Below are 24,961 nucleotides of genomic sequence, written 5' to 3'. Positions count from 1 at the left end.
GGTTCTGGTCACCACACTTTAGGAAGGATGTAGGGTCCTTGAGAGGGTACAGAGGAGATTTACTGGAATGGTTCCAGGGATGAGAGAGTTTAACTGCATGGTTAGTTTGGTGAAGCTGGGGTTGTTCTCCTTGGAGCAAAGGAAATTGAGGGGAGATTTGACAGAAGTGTACAAAATGAAGAGAGGTTTAGATAAAGTAGACAAAGAAAAACTGTTCCCATTAGCTGATTGTACAAAGACTAGGGGACGAAGAGGATAGGAATAAAACAGAGAATAAACGCTGAGAAAAACTGAAATCCGATAAGGAGTTGAGGAGAATTCTTTACCCAAAATACAGAATTCAATGCCAGCAGAAACTGCTAAGACAAAGGCAGGAACAGGAAGGGGCCATTCAGGCCCTCAATTCTGTACCACCATTCAATGAGACCATGGCTGATCTATGATCTAACTCCATATTCCCGCCTTTGCCCCATATCCCTTAATATTTATTTTGGATCACAAAAACCTATCCATCTCCGATTTCAAATTAACAATTGATTCAGCATCAATTTCCGTTAGCAGAAGAGAGTTCAAACCTCTCCACCCATTGTGTGTAAAAGTGTTTCCTAATTTCACTCCTGAAAGGTCTGGCTCTAATTTTTAGTCTTTGCCTCTTAGTCCTAGATTCCCAAACCAGCGGAAATAGTTTTTCTCTATCTACTCCCAAAGACTAAATAAATACGACTTCAAACTGGAGACCTCCAGCCTGCGGGAGAATCACTCAGCCGTGTATTTCTGTGCCTGGAGAGATGACAGTGACTCAGAGAGATGGAGCAGTTCAACAACAACCCCAAAGGCAGCAGGAAACACCTGTTTCAGATAAAATTGCTCAGTGCCTCGACCTACTGTTCCCTCATGCAGAGTGACAGTGTTTATTGCAATAAAAAGAGTTGAGTTATGATTGTAGTGACACACTAGATTTACAGGTACTGCCGAGGGTGCAATGAACGATTAATAAGGATGTCACGAGATCTCAGAATGTAACTATCAGGAATCAATGACAATAATCTGGGTTTTTATGACCCTGTTTTTACCTTCTCCACAGGGACAGCAGAGGGGGATCCAGGACCATGGAACGGACAATAGCTTTGAGAAGAATTTAGTGAGAAAATTGAAAGAGCAGGAGATCCATGTAGATCCAGCTTGACATACATCAACAGGACAAGGACACCCACTTCATTAGAGAGAGAAAGAGTGCGTGTGTGAGAGAGAGATCTAGTGAGAGAGAGGAAAAACGGCAGACAGTGTTGAAGAGACTGAGACAAAGAGGGAGACAGAGCTGGAGGCAAAGACAGCGAGACAGCAAGAGACACATAATGAGAGACAGAGGGAGAGAGGGACAGAGAGAGAGAGACAGAGAGAAAGAGAGACTGAGATAAAGAGCCTGCGGCAGATAGGGAAATAGATCTCGAGAGAGACAGAGAAAGAACTAAAGAGATAGTAAGAGTAAGAGAGAAGGAGAGTCAGAGAGAATGAGAGAGTGGGAGACATGACCCGAGATACATGAGTGGAGAGGGAGAGTCAGAGAGAGAAAGTGAGTGAAGATAGACTGAGATAGAGAGGGAGAGAGAGTCTGAGAAAGGAAGAGAGTAGGAGACATAACCCGAGACACATGAGGAGAGACAGAGAGAGAGCGCAAGAGAGCGGAAGGTAAACTGAGATAGAGAGAGAGAGAGAGACAGAGAGAGAGAAGGAGATTGGCAACCAATTCAATTCTGATTTGTTGACCTGGGGGAATGGGCGTCACCAACATTGTATCACTTCCTAATGCTCTTCATGTTCCTCCGAATGATTTGTAAAGAGTGGATTTGGACCCTCACAAGACTCTAAGCTCCTGCTCTCACTCCTGTGTCTATTAAGAGAACAGGTTATAGTGAAAGATGTATCAGTTACTGTGTCTGATAATCTTGTTTCATTGTAAGTGAGTGTGAAATGCAAAGCTTATCGTTAATAACCTTCCTCTCCTCTCCCTGTCTCCCTTTCATTCCCAGAAGTTTCCTGTTTACTGATCTCCTCCTCTCTCCATCTCTCTCCCAGATGTGAACTCACAGACGATCCACCAGATTCCAGCCGCTGTCTCCAGATTGCGTGGAGAGGCAGTGGAACTGAGGTGCACTGTGGAGGGCACCAGTACTGCTAGAATGTACTGGTACAGACAATACCCGGGGAAGGAGCCACTGTTGATGTTTTATTCCAATACTGCTAACTATGTGGATCCAGAGGGGATGGTGGACGGTTTCACAGCCGAGAGACCGACTGACTACCAGTTCAACCTGGAGTCCTCCAGCCTGCAGGAGAATCACTCTGCGGTGTATTTCTGTGCCTGGAGTCCTAACAGTGACTCAGAGAGATGGAGCAGTTCAATAAAAACCCCAAAGGCAACAGGAAACACCTGTTTCAGATAAAACCAGGCGGTGCTGCACCCTGTTGGGTGTTTTTATCAATGGGAACATGTTTTTCACAAGAAGACAGAGCGGATTGAAATAGAAAGAAATTAGATTCAGAGACAGTGGAAAATTGTGAGATACAATTTAGAGGAATGATACCGGTACTGAGAAGTCATAACGATCAAGGAAGTCTGAACAGGCTGGGGGATCGTTTCACCAGAAACGAGAAGACTTCAGGATGAAACTTTAGAGTTCATAGAGAGATTATGAAAGGGTTTCATGAGTGAAGAGCTGATTAGGTACATAGATAGATAGATAGATAGATAGATAGATAGATAGATAGATAGATAGATAGATAGATAGATAGATAGATAGATAGATAGATAGATAGATAGATAGATAGATAGATAGATAGATAGGTAGATGGATAGATCGATGGATAGATGGATAGGTAGATGGATAGATCGATAGATAGATGGATAGATAGATAGATAGATAGATAGATAGATAGATAGATAGATAGATAGATAGATAGATAGATAGATGGATAGATAGATAGATAGATATGTAGGTAGACAGATATGTAGATAGGTAGATAGGTAGTTAGGTCGATAGGTAGGTAGGTAGGTCGTTAGGTAGGTAGATAGATAGATAGATAGATAGATAGATAGATAGATAGATAGATAGATAGATAGATAGATAGATAGATAGATAGATAGATAGATAGATAAATCGATAGATAGATAGGCATGCAGGCAGGCAGGCAGGCAGACAAGTAGGTCGATCGGAACAGAGACAGATAGGTAAATAGATATACAGACACTGTTGTGCTTTATTCACTGACAGTGTTGTCTTTCTCCACAGTGACAGCAGAGGGCGGTGTTGGACCGTGATAAGGATCAGATTATTGATGATGTTTCAATAGGGACTTTGAAACGTGTCTATGAACCTCTCCTGATAATTAAAGAACTACATCCCGGTTACAGTCTGGTGAACTGAACACAAGATACCGCAGATGCTGGATGGTTTAGGTTCTTGGGGCTCTGTCACTATATTGGTGCTCATTGCGTTTCTGGGTTATAAATAAATAAGGATGGAAATACTAATCAGGTCAGACAGCCTCTGTGGAGGGGGAAAATTAACATATCAGGTCCTAGATCATTCAGCAGAACTGGAAGGATTTAGAGGTCTATCAACTTTTAAGCAGCACAAAGCCAGGGAGAGGGAGAATCGGAGGAATGCAGGAGAGATTTAATAACAAAACTAAGGCTGGTGCAAGACAAAGGGGATGTTAATGGGTCAAGTAAAGAACAAGAGATGGGTCTAGTGGAGATGGAAATGGCAGAAACACAATCATTACCAACAAACCTCTGCCCATATAAACCGGAGCAGTGGTTACGATCAGAAATTGTTTAACTCACTGTTGAGCCCAGAAAGCTGTAAAGAATCCAATTGAAAGATGAGCTGCTTTTCTTCGAGTTTCTGTTGAGCTTCACTGGAGCAGAGAAGGAGGTCGAGGACAGAGAGGTCAGGGGGGGAGTGGGAATGAGAATTAAAAGTATCCGCTAACCGGAATCTCAGGGTCACACTTGCAGCCTGAATGCAGGATGTTCCACAATGCTGTTAGCCTGTTGCTGTATTTGGTCTCTGCAGCTGGTCCCACTCCCCCTGCCCTTTCTACATAACACTGCACATTTTCCTTACACATAATTATTCAAAATTCCTTTTGAAAGCCACGATTGAATCTGCCTCCCCCGCACTCTCAGGTAGTGCATTCCAGATCCTAACCATTCACTGTGTCAAAACGTTTCCTCAGTTCACCTTTGGATCTTCTGCCAATTACCTTCAATAAATGACCTCTGGTTCTCAATCAATCCGGTGATGAAACATAGAGACAGAGAGGGTGAATCAGGGAGACGTCGTGAGGAAAAGCTCAGTGGAAATGAACGGGACAGAGGGAGACAGAGACAGAAAGATGCACACACACACAAACACACACAGATACAGAGAGAGAAAGAGAGTGAAAGAGTTGTAGACATAAAGCTGGATATATGCAAATAGAGAGAGAGAGAGAGACATTGTCAACCTACTCCACTCTGACTTGTTTACCTGGGCGTCACTATCTCTGCATCACTTCCTAATGCTCTGCCTGTTCCTCCCAATGATTTGTAAAGAGTGGGTTGGTTATTGACAACACTCATCGCTCCTGCTCTCTCCCCTTTGCTGATTCAGAGGGCAGCTTAAAGTAAATGATGTATCCGTTACTGACTCTGATCAACCTGTTTCACCGTAAGGCATTTTATTGAAACAATAATTCTACTTAACATTTCTTTAGGATATGGTTTTATTTATTTCGTTCTCTCCTACTCTCTCTTTCTCTCTACCCACTGGACTGAATTTCCCTGTTTATTGATCTCCTCCTCTCCCTGTCTCTTTCCCAGATGTGAACTCACAGACTATCCACCAGACTCCCGCCTCTGTCTCCAAATTTTCTGAGGAGCAGGTGAAGCTGAAATGCACCGTGGATGGCACCAGTAACCCTTACATGTACTGGTACAGACAATACCCGGGGAAGGAGCCACAGCTGATGTTTTACTCCCTAACTGCACAAAGGGTGAACTCAGAGGAGACGGTGGAGGGTTTCACCGCCGAGAGACCGACTGACTCCGAGTTCAACCTGCAGTCCTCCAGCCTGCGGGAGAATCACTCGGCCGTGTATTTCTGTGCCTGGAGAGATCACAGTGACTCAGAGAGATGGAGCAGTTCAACAAAAACCCTAAAGGCAGCAGGAAACACCTGTGGATGGTAAAACCGTTTGGTGCCTCTACCTGTTGTTTCCTTATGCAGAGTGAAAGTGTTTGTTACAATAAAAAGAGTTGAGTTATGATTGTAGTGACACACTAGATTTACAGGTACTGCCGAGGGTGCAATGAACGATTAATAAGGATGTAACGAGATCTCAGAATGTAACTATCAGGAATCAATGACAATAATCTGGGTATTTATGCACTGACCCTGTATTTACCTTCTCCACAGGGACAGCAGAGGGGGATCCAGGACCATGGACCAGACAATGGCTTTGAGAAGGATTTAGTGAGAAAACTAAGAGAGCAGGAGATCATGTCGATCCAGCTTAATATACATCAACAGGACAAGGACACCCACTACTTTAGAGAGAGAAAGAGAGTGTATGTGTGTGAAAGAGAGAGCGAGGTCCAGTGAGAGAGAGGAAAAACGACAGACAGAGTTAAAGTGACTGAGACAGAGAGGGAGACAGAGATAGAGGCAAAGACAGTGAGACAGCAAGAGACACATAATGAGAGAGAGAGAGACACTGAGAGAGAGATGGAGAGAAAGAGAGACTGAGATAAAGAGCCTGCGATGGATAGGGAGATAGATCTAGAGAGAGACAGAGACAGGGAAATAACTAAAGGGATAACAAGAGTATGAGAGAGGGAGAGTCAGAGAGAAGGAGAGAATGGGAGACATAACCTTAGATACACGAGGAGAGAGGGAGAGTCAGAGAGAGAAAGTGAGTGAAGACAGACTGAGATAGGGAGGGAGAGAGAGTCTGAGAAAGGAAGAGAGTGGGAGACATAACCCGAGACACATGAGGTGAGAGAGAGAGAGAGACAGAGAGAGAGTGCAAGAGAGCGGAAGGTAAACTGAGATAGAGATAGAGAGAGAGAGAGAGAGAGAGAGAGAGAGAGAGAGAGAGAGAGAGAGAGAGTCTGAGAAAGGGTAACTAGTCTGAACTAGAATCTGGGCCCAAACTAGTCAAAAGCATGAGGTGATAGCCAAAGTTCTAATTTTTGCATTCCGTACACCATCAACATTCTGTCAGCAATCTGTCGAGATTGTAATTCTGCTGAAGTTTTTACTTTTCATTTAATCTCCTCAGTAATTTGCTGAATTAGTAACCCTACAACCATCATATTAATCATTCACTGTAAAAAACACAGCTGTGCAACAGTTGGGACCTAAAAAGCTTTGCAGGATTTCTGCCACTATTAGTGCCTAATTGCTTAAAAAATAAGCAGATTGGCAGCCAATTCAATTCTCATTTGTTGAATTGGGGGAATGGGCGCCTCCATCATTGTATCACTTCCTAATGCTCTTCATGTTCCTCCCAATGATTTGTAAAGAGTGGATTTGGACCTTCACAAGACTCTAAGCTCCTGCTGTCACTCCTGTGTCTATTAAGAGAACAAGTTGAAGTGAAAGATGTATCGTTACTGTGTCTGATAATCCTGTTTCATTGTAAGTGAGTGTGAAATACAAAGATTATCGTTAATAACTTTCCTCTCCTCTCCCTGTCTCCCTTTCATTCCCAGATGCTCCCTGTTTACTGATCTCCTCCTCTCTCCATCTCTCTCCCAGATGTGAACTCACAGACTATCCACCAGACTCCCGCCGCTGTCTCCAGATTTCCCGGGAAAGGAGTGGAACTGAGGTGCACTGTGGAGGGGAGCAGCAGTACCCTCTACATGTTTTGGTGCAGGCAAGAGCCGGGGAAGGAGCCGCTGTTGATGTTTTACTCCAGTATTGCTAACTATGTGGATCCAGAGGGGACGGTGGATGGTTTCACCGCTGAGAGACTGAATGAGTACGAGTTCAACCTGGAGACCTCCAGCCTGTGGGAGAATCACTCGGCCGTGTATTTCTGTGCCTGGAGTCTTCACAGTGACTCAGAGCGATGGAGCATTTCAACAAAAACCCCAAAGGCAGCAGGAAATACATGTTTCAGATAAAACCAGGCGGTGTTGCGTCCTGTTGGGTGTTTTTATCATTGGGAACATGTTTTTCACAAGAAGACAGGGCGGATTTAAATAGAAATTGAGAGGTTAAATATAGAAACACAGGGGAATTGTGAAACAGACTTGACAAGAATGATATCAGAACACAGAGGTTAAAGTTATCAAGAAAGTTTGAACATCGGGGGATTATTTCTCCAGAAAGGAGAAGACAAGAGTAAACTTTCAGCGGTCTTAGAGAGATTATTAAAGATTTCAATATCTGAAATGAAGATCAGATAAAAACAGACAGACAGACAGTCAGATAGACAGATAGATAGATACGGTGTGGTTTTATTTCACTGCGTTTTCTTTCTCCAAAGGGACAGCAGAGTGCGCTGTTGGACCATGATAAACATCAGAGTCTGGAACACAGTTTAACAGTGACCTGGGAACACAAGGAGAACTTTCATCACCTCGAAAACACTCCGCCCTTCAATGAGTTCGTGACTTATCAATAACTTTCTGTCGCTCCCTCTCTCCATCCCTCTCTCTCCATCCCTCTCTTTCCATCCCTCTCTCTCCATCCCTCTCTCTCCATCTCTCTCGCTCCCTCTCTCTCTCTATTCCCCACTCTACCACTAGCTACAAAGCCGGCGTAAAATGGTCGAATGCGAATTAACATTCCTGTCTTTTACAGGGGCAGTGACTGTCTCTCTATGTAGCTCGCTATTTCTCTACCTGTCTGACTTTCCCTCCAACTCTCTATTTCTCTACCTCTCTCTCTATAAATCTATCTCTCTACCTGGTGATCTATCTCTCTGTCTCTCTATCTATCCAACTCTATCTTCAGGTGATTACACTTTGTATGAACTAATTAAACATGCTGCACTAATATAATGAATGACCATCTTTTCCAGGATTTTCTATACATTGACCAGTAGATGATGTGGTTTGTCATCAATTATCTATCAAAATCTTTTATCATCTTCAATATCTGTATCACATCAACCATTAAACGTCTCTGCTCTCAGGAGAGAAACCCACAGCTTCTCCAGTCTCTCCAAAGTAATTGAACTCCCTCATCCCTGGTACCAGTCTTGTTAATCTCCCTCTAACCTTCACTACACAGAGGCGAACAACCCATCAATGAACAGGAACTAACTCAGCTCGATACCCTTAACCATCTGAGCGCTGTTTCACACTGTTCAAAGGCGAGATCCCTCTCCAGATAACTTCATCTCTGGGACACCTGCCTCCTGACAGCGAGTTCAGAAGAGCACAAGTGTCCTTCTTGAATAATGGTACCAAATTCGCTGTCCTCCAGTCCTCTGAGACCACTCCTGTGGCCAGAGGGGAATTGAAAATTTGTGTCAGAGGCCCTGCAATCTCCTCCCTTGCCTCACATAACAGCCTGGGATATGTCTCATCCGGGCTGCGGTCTTATCCACTGTTAAGTCTTCTAAAACAGCTAATACTCCTCCCTTTAAAAGCAAATATGTTCAAGTATATCACAACCCCCCTCCCTGATATCTACACCTACATCATCCTTCTCCATAGTGAACATAGTGAAATATGCCGTTCTTACACGGTCTGGCCTATATGAGCCTCCAGACCAACAGCAATGTTGTTGACTATTAACTGCCCAGCAGGCATTCCCGAAGATGGTTCACCACCACCTTCTCAAGGGCAATAAGGGATGGGCACACTCTTTGGGTCCAGAGGGTTGTTTCCCTGAATTCTACTCTATCAAATCCCTTTCTGAAATGTGAACACCTCTATTCAATCTCCCCCTATCCTCCTGTGTTGTATCATTCTACAACATTGCTACGTAAAGTAATGGGGTGGAGCAGAGTGTCGCAGTAAGTGACTGCCAATCACAATGACAACCGGATGCTGCGTATTTAATTGGATACAATATAGAAACTGCCTGCAAGTGTGTTGTTGAAAACACCACACGTTCACACATCGAGTTCGGATCGAATGAAGAAATCATGTTGCATGAAGTTCTCAGTCTAATCTTGATGGCTGCACTCTTCCCACGTAAGTCAAAGTCAGAAACTGTGTCGAATAATGTATTGTAATGTCAGCGGTGATTCTGTTCCATAACACTGCTGTGTCAGAGTCTCACTCCAGAACACTTGAGCTCAAAGTCAAAACTAACACCCCAGGTGTCAGGGCTGAGGGAGTGCTGGACTGTCGCAGAGGCAGTACTGCGGGTGTGCTGCACTGTCGCAGAGGCAGTACTGCGGGTGTGCCGCACTGTCGCAGAGGCAGTCCTGAGGGAGTTACTACATTGGTTGCAAAGCCCTTTCTGATGCCCTGAGGTCCTGAACGGTGATATATTAATGTAAGCCCTCTCTTTCTTGTAATGCAGCCTCTGCTCCAATCCATTATTGACTGAAATAATAATCTAATCGATGTTCCGTCCCACAGGAATACTCGCCTCCTATGTGGAACAGTCACCCTCTATCCTATCGCTTTCCGCAGGAGAGTCGACAACACTCAGATGCACGCTGAAGAATACTGGCTACACATTAATGTACTGGTACAGACAACAACCAGACAGGGCACTGGAAGCTCTGTTCTATTCTGCTGGAACAGGGTCTGTCACCAATTACACGTCCGAGTCATTTAAGGCAGACAGAGCCAGCAATACACTGTTTACTTTGGCACTGAGAGACGCTGCTCCATCTCACACCGCTGTCTATTTCTGCGCTTGTAGTATCGCACAGTGTTTGAGAAAGCGGATCAGCAGCTGCAAAAACCTGCAGCGGATGAACGGGAGTTCAGTGCTCATCTTCAACTGGCAGGGGTCAGCAGTAGATTGAAGCTTATTGTTCATATCTATCTGTCCACCTGATTGTTTATCTCTCTGTCTCTCTATCTATCTATCACTTTACCTGGTTATCTATCTCTCTGTCTCTCTATCTATCTAAATCTATCTTTAGGTAATTACAGTTTGTATGAACTAATTAAACATACTGCAGTAATGTAATGAATGACCATCTTTTCATAGATTTTCTATATATTGACCAGTAGAAGATGTGATTTGTCATCAATTATCTATCAAAATCCTCTATGATCTTCAATATCTGTATCACATCTACCATTAACCTTCTCTGTTCTAAGGGCAGAAACCCCCAGCTTCTCCAGTCTCTCCACAGTAACTGAAGTCCCTCATCCCTGATACAAGTCTGGTTAATCTCCCTCTAACCTTCACTACACAGAGGTGAACAACTCCCCAATGCACAGAAACTAACTCAGCGCAGAACCCTGAACCATCTGAGCGCTGTTTCACACTGTTCAAAGTCGAAACCCCTCTCCAGATACCTTCATCTCTGGGACACCTGCCTCCTGACAGCGAGTTCAGAAGCTGCTGAAAACTCTTTACCCACTTTCACCTCAGACTCGAGTCACATTTAATGTGTTCTTCAAAGAAACTAGCAGTTCAGACCAGTGAACAATTTAACCATTTAACTCCCATTCACCACGGAGGTTCGGCAGCAGAGCAGTTATGTTACTGGGCTAGTAATCCAGAGGCCTGGACTAATGATCCCCAGACTTGAGTTCAATTCCCACACTGGCAGAAATGCAATTTAAATTCAATTAATTAAATAAATAAAAATCTGTCATGGAAAGTATGAGTAATCCTGAACATGGAGTGTCTTAAAAACCCAGCGTCTTCATTGATTACCTTCAGGGAAGGAAATCCGCCATTCCTACCCGGTCTGGCCTATATGTGACTCCAGACCCACAGCAATGTGGTTGACTATTAACTGCCCTCTGATATGGCCCAGCAGGTATTCCCGAAGATGGTTCACCATCACCTTCTCAGGGGCAATAAGGGATGGGCACATTCTCTGGGTGTAGAGGGGCGTTTCCCTGAATTCTACTCTATCAAAGCCCTTTCTGAAATGTGAACACCTCTATTCAATCTCCCCCTATCCTCCTGTGTTGTATCATTCTACAACATTGCTATGCAAAGTAATGGGGAGGAGCAGAGTGTCACAGTAAGTGACTGCCAATAACAATGACAACCGGATGCTGGGTATTTGATTGGATACAATAAAGAAACCGCCTGCAAGTGTGTTGTTGAAAACTCCACACGTTCACACATCGCGTTAGTATCGAATGAAGAAATCATGTTGCATGAAGTCCTCTGTCCAATCTTGATGCCTGCCCTGTTCCCACGTAAGTCAAAGTCAGAAACAGTGTCGAATAATGTATTGTAATGTTAGGGGTGATTCTGTCCGGAACACTCCTGTGTCTGAGTCTCACTCCAGAACATTTGAGCTCAATGTCAAGGCTGACAAACCACGTGTCAGGACTGAGGGAGTGCTGCACTGTCGCAGAGGCAGTACTGGGGAAGTGCTGCACTGTCGCAGAGGCAGTACTGAGGGAGTGCTGCACTGTCGCAAAGGCTGTACTGAGGGTGTGCTGCACTGTCACAGAGGCAGTACTGAGGGTGTGCTGCACTGTCGCAGAGGCAGTACTGAGGGAGTGCAGCACTGTCACAGAGGCAGTACTTAGTGGGTGCTGCACTGTCGCAGAGGCTGTACTGAGGGAGTAACTACATTGGTTGCAAAGCCCTTTCTGATGTCCTGAGGTCCTGAATGGCGCTATATCAATGTAAGCCCTTTTTTTCTTGCAATGCAACCCCTGCTCCATTCCATTATTGACTGAAATGATAATCTAATCGATGTTCCATCCACAGGAATACTCGCCTCCTATGTGGAACAGTCGCCCTCTATCCTATCGATTGCAGCAGGAGAGTCGACAACACTCAGATGCACGCTGACCAATACTGCCTATTCCTATATGTACTGGTACAGACAACAAGCAGACAGGGCACTGGAAGCTCTGTTCTTTTCTGCTACAGAAGGGTCTGTTACCAATTACACGTCTGAGTCATTTAAGGCAGACAGAGCCAGCAATACACTGTTTACTTTGGCACTGTGAGACGCCACTCCATCTCACACCGCTGTCTATTTCTGCGCTTGCAGTATCGCACAGTGTTTGAGAAAGCGGATCCGCAGCTGCAAAAACCTGCAGCGGATGAACGGGAGTTCAGTGCTCATCTTCCACCGACAGGGGGCAGCAGTAGATTGAATCTCTGTGCTCATCCTCCCCCGGCAGGGGGCAGCAGAGAATGAATCTCAGTGCTCATTTGTCGCCAGCAGGTGGCAGCAGTAGATTGAATCTCAGTGCTCATTTTCCGCCAGCAGGTGGCAGCAGTAGATTTGAGCCACCCTGATGGTTATGGGCCCAGTAATGAGCACAGACCGAGCTGTCGAATAGATCAGCAGCCCAGTGTGACCCAGATATTGTTGAACCTACTTCCCTTTGGCCAGTGTTGCAGGAAATGATTGCCAGGACTCCCAGCTGACTATTTGTGAATCAACATCGGCCTGTTTTTCTTAATTCGTTCATGAGATGTGGGCCTCGCCAGCGAGGCCAGCATTTATTGCCCATTCCTAATAGCCCTTGAACTGGATGACTTGCTTGGTCATTGCAGAGGGCTTTTAAGAGTCAACCACAATGTGTGGATCTGGAGTCACAAGTAGGCCAGACCAGGTGAAGGAGGCAGATTTCCATCCCTAATGGACATCAGTGAACTAAATGGATTGCTGCAATTTCATGATCTGTATTGGTGGGATTCACCCTCACGTTACGAAAACACTAGCTGAGGCTGTGGATGAGGAGTCTAGTTAAATTAGCAACACACGAATACATCCTCCACAGGAGCAGATCATTTGGAATCCAGATGTCTATCATTGGGAATCTACATGTGGCTAATTTGGGAATGCCGATGAGGTTCATTTGGAATCTGGATATGAACAGTTGGAGATTTCTAATCAATAAGTTAGGAACTGAACAACAGACACCCTTGTTGAGGATGTTAACAACACTTAATCCAGTCACTCAGCCATCATAAGCAACCACGTCCATTCTGATTGGTTGGGTGGTGGAAGGGGGCGTGTCCAACACTGCATCACGTCTTCATGCCCTTCATGTCTTACTCAATGATTTGTCAGGAGCGGATTGGTTAGCCACAGAACTGATCTCATCTGTTCCACTGCCTTTGCTGTTTGACAGGGCAGTGTCAAGTGGGAGATGTATCTGTTCCTGGCTCTGATAATCCTGGTTCAACGTAAGTGCCAAATACAAAGATTATCAGTCAGAACCTTCCTCTCCTCTCCCTGTCTTTCTTTCATTCCCAGAAATTCCCTGTTTACTGATCTCCTCCTCTCTCCATCTCTCTCCCAGATGTGAACTCACAGACTATCCACCAGATTCCCGCCGCTGTCTCCAGATTTCCCGGGAAAGGAGTGGAACTGATGTGCACTGTGGAGGGGAGCAGCAGTAACCTCAACATGTACTGGTACAGACAATACCCGGGGAACGAGCCGCTGTTGATGTTTTACTCCAATACTGCTAACTATGTGGATCCAGAGGGGACAGTGGATGGTTTCACCGCCGAGAGACAGACTGATTCCCAGTTCAACCTGGAGTCCTCCAGCCTTCGGGAGAATCACTCGGCCGTGTATTTCTGTGCCTGGAGTCTTCAGACTGACTCAGAGAGATGGTGCAGTTCAACAAAAACCCCAAAGGCAGCAGGAAATACCTGTTTCAGATAAAATCAGGCGGTGCTGCATCCTGTTGGGTGTTTTTATCATTGGGAACATGTTTTTCACAAGAAGACAGGCGGATTTCAATAGAAAGTAACAGGTTAGATATGGAAACACATGAGAATTGTGAAATCGACTTCACAGGAATGATATCAGAACACAGAGGTTAAAGTTATCAAGACAGTTTGAACATCAGGGGATCTTTGCTCCAGAAAGGAGAAACTGAAGGGTAAACATTCAGCGTTCTTAGAGAGATTATTAAAGATTTTAATATGTGAAATGAAGATCAGATAAATACAGATAGATAGAGAGATCGATAGATAGAGAGATAGATACATACGTTGTCGTTTTATGTCACTGTGTTTTTTTTCTCCAAAGGGACAGCGGAGTGCGCTGTAGGACCATGATAAACATCAGAGTCTGGAACACACTTTAACAGTGACCTGGGAACACAAGGAGAACATTCATCACCTCGGAAACACACCGCCCTTCAAGGAGATCATGACTGATCAATAACTTCCTGTCGCTCCCTCTCTCCATCCCTCTCTCTCACTCTCTCCATCTCTCTCTCTCCCTCTCTCCAACAGTCTCCCTCCATTCCTCTCTCTCCCTCCCTCTCTTTCCCTCTCCCTCCATCCCTCTACCTCATTCTAGTTACCAAGCTGGTGTAAAATGAGAGAATGCCAATTAACATCCCTGTCTTTTGCAGGGGCAGTGACTGTCTCTCTGTCTGGCTCGTTATTTCTCTACCTCTCTGAATTTCCCTCTATCTCTCTATTTCTCAACCTCTCTCTATATCTATCTGTCTACCTGACTGTCTCTCTATCCAGCTTGCTATTTCTCTACCTATCTGAGTTTCCCTCGATCTACCTCTCTCTCTCTGTATCTACCTGTCTACCTGACTGTCTCTCTATCTATCCATCTCTCTAACTGGTTATCTATCTCTCTGTCTCTCTATCTATATATCTCTCTAACTGGTTATCTATCTCTCTGTCTCTCTATCTATATATCTCTCTACCTGGTTATCTATCTCTCTGTCTCTCTATCTATATATCTCTCTAACTGGTTATCTATCTCTCTGTCTCTCTATCTATATATCTCTCTACCTGGTTATCTATCTCTCTGTCTCTCTATCGAAATATCTCTCTAACTGGTTATCTATCACTCTGTCTCTCGATCTATATATCTCTCTAACTGGTTATCTATCACTCTGTCTCTCTATCTATATATCTCTCTAACTGGTTATCTATCTCTCTGTCTCTCTATCTATATATCTCTCTACCTGGTTATCTATCACTCTGTCTCTCTATCTATATATCTCTCTACCTGGTTACCTATCTCTCTGTCTCTCTATCTATATATCTCTCTAACTGGTTACCTATCACTCTGTCTCTCTATCTATATATCTCTCTAACTGGTTATCTATCACTCTGTCTCTCTATCTATCTATCTCTCTACCTGGTTACCTATCACTCTGTCTCTGGATCTATCTATCTCTTACCTGGTTATCTATCTCTCTGTCTCTCTATCTGTATATCTCTCTAACTGGTTATCTATCCCCGGAACAGGATCCTATCTAAATACCCCACCCAGGAACAGACTCCTATCTAAATACCTCCCCCCCCCGGGAACAGACCCCCATCTAAATACCCCCCCCCCCAGGAACAGCCTCCTATCTAAATACCCCACCACCCCCGAGGAACAGACTCCTATCTAAATACCCCACAACAGACTCCTATGTAAATACCCCACCGGGAACAGAGTCCTATCTAAATAACCCCCCCCCCCCGGGAACAGACTCCTATCTAAATACCCCCCCCCCGGGCCCCGGGAACAGACCCCCATCTAAATACCCCCCCCAGGAACAGACTCCTATCTAAATACCCCACCACGCCCGAGGAACAGACTCCCATCTAAATACCTCCCCCAGGAACAGACTCCCATCTAAATACCTCCCCCAGGAACAGACTCCTATCTAAATACCTCCCCCAGGAACAGCCTCCTATCTAAATACCCCACCACCCCCGAGGAACAGACTCCTATCTAAATACCCCACAACAGACTCCTATCTAAATACCCCCCCCGGGAACCGACTCCTATCTAAATACCCCACCGGGAACAGACTCCTATCTAAATACCCCCCCCCGGGAACAGACTCCTATCTAAATACCACCCCGCCCCCCGGGCCCCGGGAACAGACCCCCATCTAAATACCCCCCCCAGGAACAGACTCCTATCTAAATACCGCCCCCCCACCCCCGGAACAGACTCCTATCTAAATACCCCCCCCCCCCCGGGAACAGACTCCTATCTAAATACCCCCCCCCCACCCCCGGAACAGGATCCTATCTAAATACCCCACAGGGAACAGACTCCTATCTAAATACCCCCCCCCGGGCCCCGGGAACGGACCCCCATCTAAATACCCCCCCCAGGAACAGACTCCTATCTAAATACCCCCCCCGGGCCCCGGGAACAGACCCCCATCTAAATACCCCCCCAGGAACAGACTCCTACCTAAATACCCCCCACCGGGCCCCGGGAACAGACCCCCATCTAAATACCCCCCCCCCCCCAGGAACAGACTCCTATCTAAATACCCCACAACAGACTCCTATCTAAATACCCCACCGGGAACAGACTCCTATCTAAATACCCCCCCCGGGAACAGACTCCTATCCAAATACCCCCCCCGGGCCCCGGGAACAGACCCCCATCTAAATACCCCCCCCAGGAACAGCCTCCTATCTAAATACCCCACCACCCCCGAGGAACAGCCTCCTATCTAAATACCCCACCACCCCCGAGGAACAGACTCCCATCTAAATACCTCCCCCAGGAACAGACTCCTATCTAAATACCCCCCCCCCCCCAGGAACAGACTCCTATCTAAATACCCCCCCACCCCCGGAACAGGATCCTATCTAAATACCCCACAGGGAACAGACTCCTATCTAAATACCCCCCCCGGGCCACGGGAACAGACCCCCATATAAATACCCCCCCAGGAACAGACTCCTATCTAAATACCCCCCCCCCCGTGCCCCGGGAACAGACCCCCATCTAAATACCCCCCCTGGAACAGACTCCTTTCTAAATACCCCCCCCGGGCCCCGGGAACAGACCCCCATCTAAATACCCCCCTCCCCCAGGAACAGACTCCTATCTAAATACCCCACCACCCCCGAGGAACAGACTCCTATCTAAATACCCCACAACAGACTCCTATCTAAATACCCCACCGGGAACAGACTCCTATCTAAATACCCCCCCCACCGGGCCCCGGGAACAGACCCCCATCTAAATACCCACCCCCAGGAACAGCCTCCTATCTAAATACCCCACCACCCCCGAGGAACAGCCTCCTATCTAAATACCCCACCACCCCCGAGGAACAGACTCCCATCTAAATACCTCCCCCAGGAACAGACTCCTATCTAAATACCTCCCCAGGAACAGCCTCCTATCTAAATACCCCACCACCCCCGAGGAACAGACTCCTATCTAAATACCCCACAACAGACTCCTATCTAAATACCCCCCCCCCCCGGGAACAGACTCCTATCTAAATACCCCACCGGGAACAGACACCTATCTAAATACCCCCCCCCCCCCCGGGAACAGACTCCTATCTAAATACCACCCCCACCCCCGGGCCCCGGGAACAGACCCCCATCTAAATACCCCCCCCAGGAACAGACTCCTATCTGAATACCCCCCCCGGGCCCCGGGAACAGACCCCCATCTAAATACCCCCCCCAGGAACAGCCTCCTATCTAAATACCCCACAACAGACTCCTATCTAAATACCCCACCGGGAACAGACTCCTATCTAAATACCCCCCCCCCCGGGAACAGACTCCTATCTAAATACCCCCCCCCCCGGGCCCCGGGAACAGACCCCCATCTAAATACCCTCCCCCCAGGAACAGCCTCCTATCTAAATACCCCACCACCCCCGAGGAACAGACTCCTATCTAAATACCCCACAACAGACTCCTATCTAAATACCCCAAGGGGAACAGACTCCTATCTAAATACTCCCCCCCCGGGAACAGACTCCTATCTAAATACCCCACCGGGAACAGACTCCTATCTAAATACCCCCCCGGGAACAGACTCCTATCTAAATACCCCACCGGGAACAGACTCCTATCTAACTTCCCCCCCCCCCGGGCCCCGGGAACAGACCCCATCCAAATACCCCCCCCAGGAACAGACTCCTATCTAAATACCCCACCACGCCCGAGAAACAGACTCCCATCTAAATACCTCCCCCAGGAACAGACTCCCATCTAAATACCTCCCCCAGGAACAGACTCCTAACTAAATACCTCCCCCAGGAACAGCCTCCTATCTAAATACCCCACCACCCCCGAGGAACAGACTCCTATCTAAATACCCCACAACAGACTCCTATCTAAATACCCCCCCCCCGGGAACAGACTCCTATCTAAATACCCCACCGGGAACAGACTCCTATCTAAATACCCCCCCCGGGAACAGACTCCTATCTAAATACCACCCCCCCCCCGGGCCCCGGGAACAGACCCCCATCTAAATACCCCCCCCCCCAGGAACAGACTCCTATCTAAATACCGCCCCCCCTCCCCCGGAACAGACTCCTATCTAAATACCCCCCCCCCCGGGAACAGACTCCTATCTAAATACCCCCCCCCCCACCCCCGGAACAGGATCCTATCTAAATACCCCACAGGGAACAGACTCCTATCTAAATACCCCCCCCCCCGGAACAGACTCCTATCGAAACACCCCCCCCCCCCCGGGAACAGACTCCTGTCTAAATACCCCCCCAGGAACAGCCTCCTATCTAAATACCCCACCACCCCCGAGGATCAGACTCCTATCTAAATACCCCACAACAGACTCCTATCTAAATACCCCACAGGGAACAGACTCCTATCTAAATACCCCCCCGGGAACAGACTCCTATCTAAATACCCCCCCGGGCCCCGGGAACAGACCCCCATCTAAATACCCCCCCCCCCCAGGAACAGACTCCCATCTAAATACCCCACCACGCCCGAGGAACAGACTCCCATCTAAATACCCCACCACGCCCGAGGAACAGACTCCTATCTAAATACCCCACAACAGACTCCTATCTAAATACCCCACTGGGAACAGACTCCTATCTAAATACCCCACCACGCCCGAGGAACAGACTCCTATCTAAATACCCCACAACAGACTCCTATCTAAATACCCCCCCCGGGAACAGACTCCTATCTAAATACCCCCCCGGGAACAGACTCCTATCTAAATACCCCACAACAGACTCCTATCTAAATACCCCCCCCCCCCCCGAGGAACAGACTCCTATCTAAATACCCCACAACAGACTCCTATCTAAATACCCCCACCCGGGAACAGACTCCTATCTAAATACCCCCACCGGGAACAGACTCCTATCTAAATACCCCCCCGGGAACAGACTCCTATCTAAATACCACCCCCCCCGGGCCCCGGGAACAGACCCCCATCTAAATACCCCCCCCGGGAACAGAGTCCTATCTAAATACCGCCCCCCCCACCCCCAGAACAGACTCCTATCTAAATACCCCCCCCCCCCGGGAACAGACTCCTATCTAAATACCCCCCCCCCACCCCCGGAACAGACTCCTATCTAAATACCCCCCCCGGGAACAGACTCCTATCTAAATACCGCCCCCCCCCACCCCCGGAACAGACTCCTATCTAAACACCCCCCCCCCCCCGGGAACAGACTCCTATCTAAATACCCCACAGGGAACAGACTCCGATCTAACAGACACTCTTGTTGGGGATGTTAACAACACTTAATCCAGTCACTCAACCATCATAAGCAACCACGTCCATTCTGATTGGTTGGGTGCTGGAAGGGGGCGTGTCCAACACTGCATTACTTCCTCATGCCCTTCATGTTTTACTCAATGACTTGTAAAGAGCGGATTGGTTAGTCACAGAACTGATTTCCTCTGTTCCACTTCCTTTGCTGTTTGAGAGGGCAGTGTCAAGTGGGAGATGTATCTGTTCCTGGCTCTGATAATCCTGGTTCAAGGATACAAAGATTATCCTTCAGAACCTTCCTGTCTTCTCCCTGTCTCCCTTCCATTCCCAGAAGTTCCCTGTTTACTGATCTCCTCCTCTCTCCATCTCTCTCCCAGATGTCAACTCACAGACTATCCACCAGACTCCCGCCGCAGTCTCCAGGTTTCCCGAGAAATGAGTGGAACTGAGGTGCACCGTGGAGGGGAGCAGCAGTAACCTCTCCATGTACTGGTACAGACAATACCCGGGGAAGGAGCCGCTGTTGATGTTTTACTCCAGTACTGTTAACTATGTGGATCCAGAGGGGACAGTGGGCGGTTTCACCGCCGAGAGACCGACTGACTCCCAGTTCAATCTGGAGACCTCCAGCCTGCGGGAGAATCACTCGGCCGTGTATTTCTGAGCCTGGAGACTTCACACTGACTCAGAGAATTGGAACAGTTCAATAAAAACCCCAAAGGCAGCAGGAAACACCTGTTTTAGATAAAACCAGGCGGTGCTGCGTCCTGTTGGGTGTTTTTATCATTGGGATCATGTTTTCCGCAAGAAGACAGGGTGGATTTAAATAGAAGGTCGCAGGTTAGAAAGAAGAACAGGGAAATTGCGAAATACACTTAACATGAACACAGAGGTTAAAGTTATGAAGATTAATTTGAACATTGGGGGATCTTTGCTCCAGAAAGGAGAAGACTGAAGGATAAACACGATAGACAGACAGACACAGATAGATAGATAGATAGATAGATAGATAGATAGATAGATAGATAGATAGATAGACAGACAGACAGATAGATAGATAGATAGACAGACAGACAGACAGATACGGTGTGGTGTCATGTCACGTGTTTCCTTTCTCCAAAGGGACAGCAGAGTGCACTGTAGGACCATGATAAACATCAGAGTCTGCAACACACTTTAACAGTGACCTGGGAACACAAGGAGACCATTCATCACCTCGGAAAAACTCCGACCTTCAATGAGATCAGGAATGATCAATAACTTCCTGTCGCTCCCTCTCTCCATTGCTCTTTCTCCATCCCTCTCTCCATCCCCCTCTTTCCCCCTCTCGCCATCCCTCTTTCTCCATCCCCACTCTCCCTCTCTCTCCCTCCCTCTCTCTCCCACTCGCTACAAAGCCGGTGTAAAATGAGAGAATGCCAATTAACATCCCTGTCTTTTACATGGGCAGTGACTGCCTCTCTATCTAGCTCGCTAAATCTCTACCTATCTGACTTTCCCTCTATCTCTGTATTTCTCTACCTCTCTATATATCTATCTGTGTACCTGACTGTCTATCTATCTATCTCTCTACCTGATTATCTATCGCTCTTTCTCGCTATCTATCTAACTCTATCTTTAGCTGATTACAGTTTGTATGAACTGATTAAACATACTGTAATAATGTAATGAATGACCATCTTTTCAGAGATTTTCTATATATTGACCAGTCGATGATGTGGTTTGTCATCAATTATCTATCAAAATCCTCTATGATCTTCAATGTCTGTATCACATCTACCATTAACCTTCTGTGCTGCAAGTAGAGAAACCCCCACATTCTCCAGTCTCTCCACAGTAACTGAAGTCCCTCATCCCTGGCACCAGTCTGGTTAATATCCCTCTCACCTTCACTGCACAGAGGGGAACAACCCCCAATGCACAGGGACTCAATACATCCGGTGATGAAACACAGAGACAGAGAGGGTGAATCAGGGAGACATAGAGAGGAAAAACCCAGCGTAAATGAACGGGACAGAGGGAGACAGAGAGAGAACGACACACACACACACACACACACACACACACACACACACAGACACAGATACAGAGTGAGAAAGAGATTGAAAGAGTTGGAGACATAAAGCTCGATACATGCAGAGAGAGAGAGAGAGAGATAGAAACAAAGTGTAAGAAAGAGAGAGGAAGGCGGATTGAGATAGATAGAGAGAGAGACGTTGTCAACCTACTCCACTCTAATTTGTTGACCTGGGCGTCACCATCTCTGCATCACTTCCTAATGCTCTCCCTGTTCCTCCCAATGATTTGCAAAGAGTGGGTTGGTTATTGACAACACTCATCACTCCTGCTCTCTTCTCTTTGCTGATTCAGAGGGCAGCATAAAGTAAAAGATGTATCTGTTACTGACTCTGATCACCCTGTTTCACCGTAAGGGATTATATTGAAACAATAATTCTACTTAACATTTCTTTCGTTGTATTTATTTTTGATTCTCTCTCTCTCTTCTCTCTCCCCAAGGCACTGAATGTCCCTGTTTACTGATCTCTCTGTCTCTTTCCCAGATGTGAACTCACAGACTATCCACCAGACTCCCACCGCTGTCTCTAAATTGCCTGGTGAGAGAGTGGAACTGAAGTGCACTGTGCAGCGCAGCAGCACCAGTATCCTATACATGTACTGGTACAGACAATACCCGGGGAAGGAGCCGCAGATGATGTTTTACTCTATCGCTGCACAAAACGTGAAATCAGAGGGGATGGTGGACGGTTTCACCGCCGAGAGACCGAGTAACTTCGACTTCAACCTGGAGTCCTCCAGCCTGCGGGAGGATCACTCGGCCGTGTATTTCTGTGCCTGGAGTCTTCACAGTGACTCAGAGAGATGGAGCAGTTCAACAAAAACCCCAAAGGCAGCAGGAAACACCTGTGGAAGATAAAACTGCTCGGAGCCTAGAACTTCTTTCGTTTAGCAGAGTGGAAGAATACTGAGATTCAGGCTACTCGGCTAGATGGGATTGAGGTTCACAAGGAGGAGGTGTTATCAATTTTGGAAAGTGTGAAAATAGATAAATCCCCTGGGCCAGATGGGATTTATCCTAGGATTCTCTGGGAAGCTAGGGAGGAGATTGCAGAGACTTTGTGCTTGATCTTTATGTCGTCATTGTCGACAGGAATAGTGCTGGAAGACTGGAGGATAGCAGATGTTGTCCCCTTGTTCAAGAAGGGGAGTAGAGACAGCCCTGGTAATTATAGACCTGTGAGCCTTACTTCGGTTGTGGGTAAAATGTTGGAAAAGGTTATAAGAGACAGGATTTATAATCATCTTGAAAAGAATAAGTTCATTAGCGATTGTCAGCACGGTTTTGTGACGGGTAAGTCGTGCCTCACAAACCTTATTGAGTTTTTCGAGAAGGTGACCAAACAAGTGGATGAGGGTAAAGCCGTGGATGTGGTCTATATGGATTTCAGTAAGGCGTTTGATCAGGTTCCCCACGGTAGGCTATTGCAGAAAATACGGAAGTATGGGGTTGAAGGGGATTTCGAGCTTTGGATCAGAAATTGGCTAGCTGAAAGAAGACAGAGGGTGGTGGTTAATGGCAAATGTTCATCCTGAAGTTTAGTTACTAGTGGTGTACCGCAAGGATCTGTTTTGGGGCCACTGCTGTTTGTCATTTATATAAATGACCTGGATTGGGTGTAGAAGGGTGGGTTAGTAAATTTGCAGATGACACTAAGGTCGGTGGAGTTGTGGATAGTGCCGAAGGATGTTGTAGGTTACAGCGGGACATAGATAGGCTGCAGAGCTGGGCTGAGAGATGGCAAATGGAGTTTAATGCGGAAAAGTGCGAGGTGATTCACTTTGGAAGGAGTAACAGGAATGCAGAGTACTGGGCTAATGGGAAGATTCTTGGTAGTGTAGATGAACAGAGAGATCTTGGTGTCCAGGTGCATAAATCCCTGAAGGTTGTTACCCAGGTTAATAGGGCTGTTAAGAAGGCATATGGTGTGTTAGCTTTTATTAGTAGGGGGATCGAGTTTCGGAGCCACGAGGTCATGCTGCAGCTGTACAAAACTCTGGTGAGACTGCACCTGGAGTATTGCGTGCAGTTCTGGTCACCGCATTATCGGAAGGATGTGGAAGCTATGGAAAGGGTGCAGAGGAGATTTACTAGGATGTTGCCTGGTATGGAGGGAAGGTCCTACGAGGAAATGTTGAGGGACTTGAGGTTGTTCTCGTTGGAGAGAAGGAGGAGGAGAGGTGACTTAATAGAGACATGTAAGATAATCAGAGGGTTAGATAGGGTGGATAGTGAGAGTCTTTTTCCTCGGATGGTGATGGCAAACACGAGGGAACATAGCTTTAAGTTGAGGGGTGATAGATATAGGACAGATGTCAGAGGTAGTTTCTTTACACAGAGAGTAGTAGGGGCGTGGAACGCCCTGCCTGCAACAGTAGTGGACTCGCCAACTTTAAGGGCATTTAAGTGGTCATTGGATAGACATATGGATGAAAATGGAATAGTGTAGGTCAGATGGTTTCACAGGTCGGCGCAACATCGAGGGCCGAAGGGCCTGTACTGCGCTGTAATGTGCTAATTCTAATTCTAATAACAAAAACACCAAAGGCAGCAGGAAAGATTTGTAAAGAGTGGATTTGGACCTTCACAAGACTCTAAGCTCCTACTGTCACTCCTGTGTCTATTAAGAGAACAAGTTACAGTGAAAGATGTATCTGTTAATGGGTCTGATAATCCTGTTTCACTGTAAGTGAGCATGAAATACAAAGATTATCGTTAATAACCTTCCTCTCCTCTCCCTGTCTCCCTTTCATTCCCAGAAATTCCCTGTTTACTGATCTCCTCCTCTGTCCATCTCTGTCCCAGATGTGAACTGACAGACTATCCACCAGACTCCCACCGCTGTCTCCAGATTTCCCGGGAAAGGAGTAGAACTGATGTGCACTGTCAAGGGGAGCAGCAGTAGCATCTCCATGTACTGATACAGACAACACCCGGGGAAGGAGCCGCTGTTGATGTTTTACTCCAGTTTTGCTAACTATGTGGATCCAGAGGGGACGGGGAAAGGTTTTACCGCCGAGAAAATTAATAAGTACGAGTTCAAACTGGAGTCCTCCAGCCTGCGTGAGAATCACTCGGCCGTGTATTTCTGTGCCTGGAGTCTTCACAGTGAGAGATGGAGCAGTTCAACAAAAACCCCAAAGGCAGCAGGAAACACCTGTTTCAGATAAAACCAGGCGGTGCTGCGTCCTGTTAGTTGTTTTTGGCATTGGAAAAGTGTTTTTCACAAGAAGACAGGGCGGATTTAAACAGAAAGTGAGAGGTTAGAAATAGAAGCACAGGGGAATTGTGAAATAGACTTCA

General features: G+C 46.7%; 1 gene segment (V, D, J or C); it reads left to right on the top strand.

The window, feature by feature from the left end:
- Positions 1 to 13,276: 13,276 nt before the first annotated feature.
- On the top strand, positions 13,277 to 24,563 carry LOC137361206 (T cell receptor beta variable 30-like). The segment is given in 4 exon segments: positions 13,277 to 13,313; positions 22,143 to 22,422; positions 24,287 to 24,343; positions 24,464 to 24,563. Coding segments are annotated over 4 exon segments (474 nt in total).
- The last annotated feature ends 398 nt before the right edge of the window (positions 24,564 to 24,961 follow it).

Source organism: Heterodontus francisci, unplaced genomic scaffold, assembly GCF_036365525.1.
Source record: "Heterodontus francisci isolate sHetFra1 unplaced genomic scaffold, sHetFra1.hap1 HAP1_SCAFFOLD_349, whole genome shotgun sequence".
Taxonomy (NCBI): domain Eukaryota; kingdom Metazoa; phylum Chordata; class Chondrichthyes; order Heterodontiformes; family Heterodontidae; genus Heterodontus; species Heterodontus francisci.
Note: the sequence above shows the minus strand (reverse complement) of the source record. Positions and strands in the feature narration are given on the sequence as shown.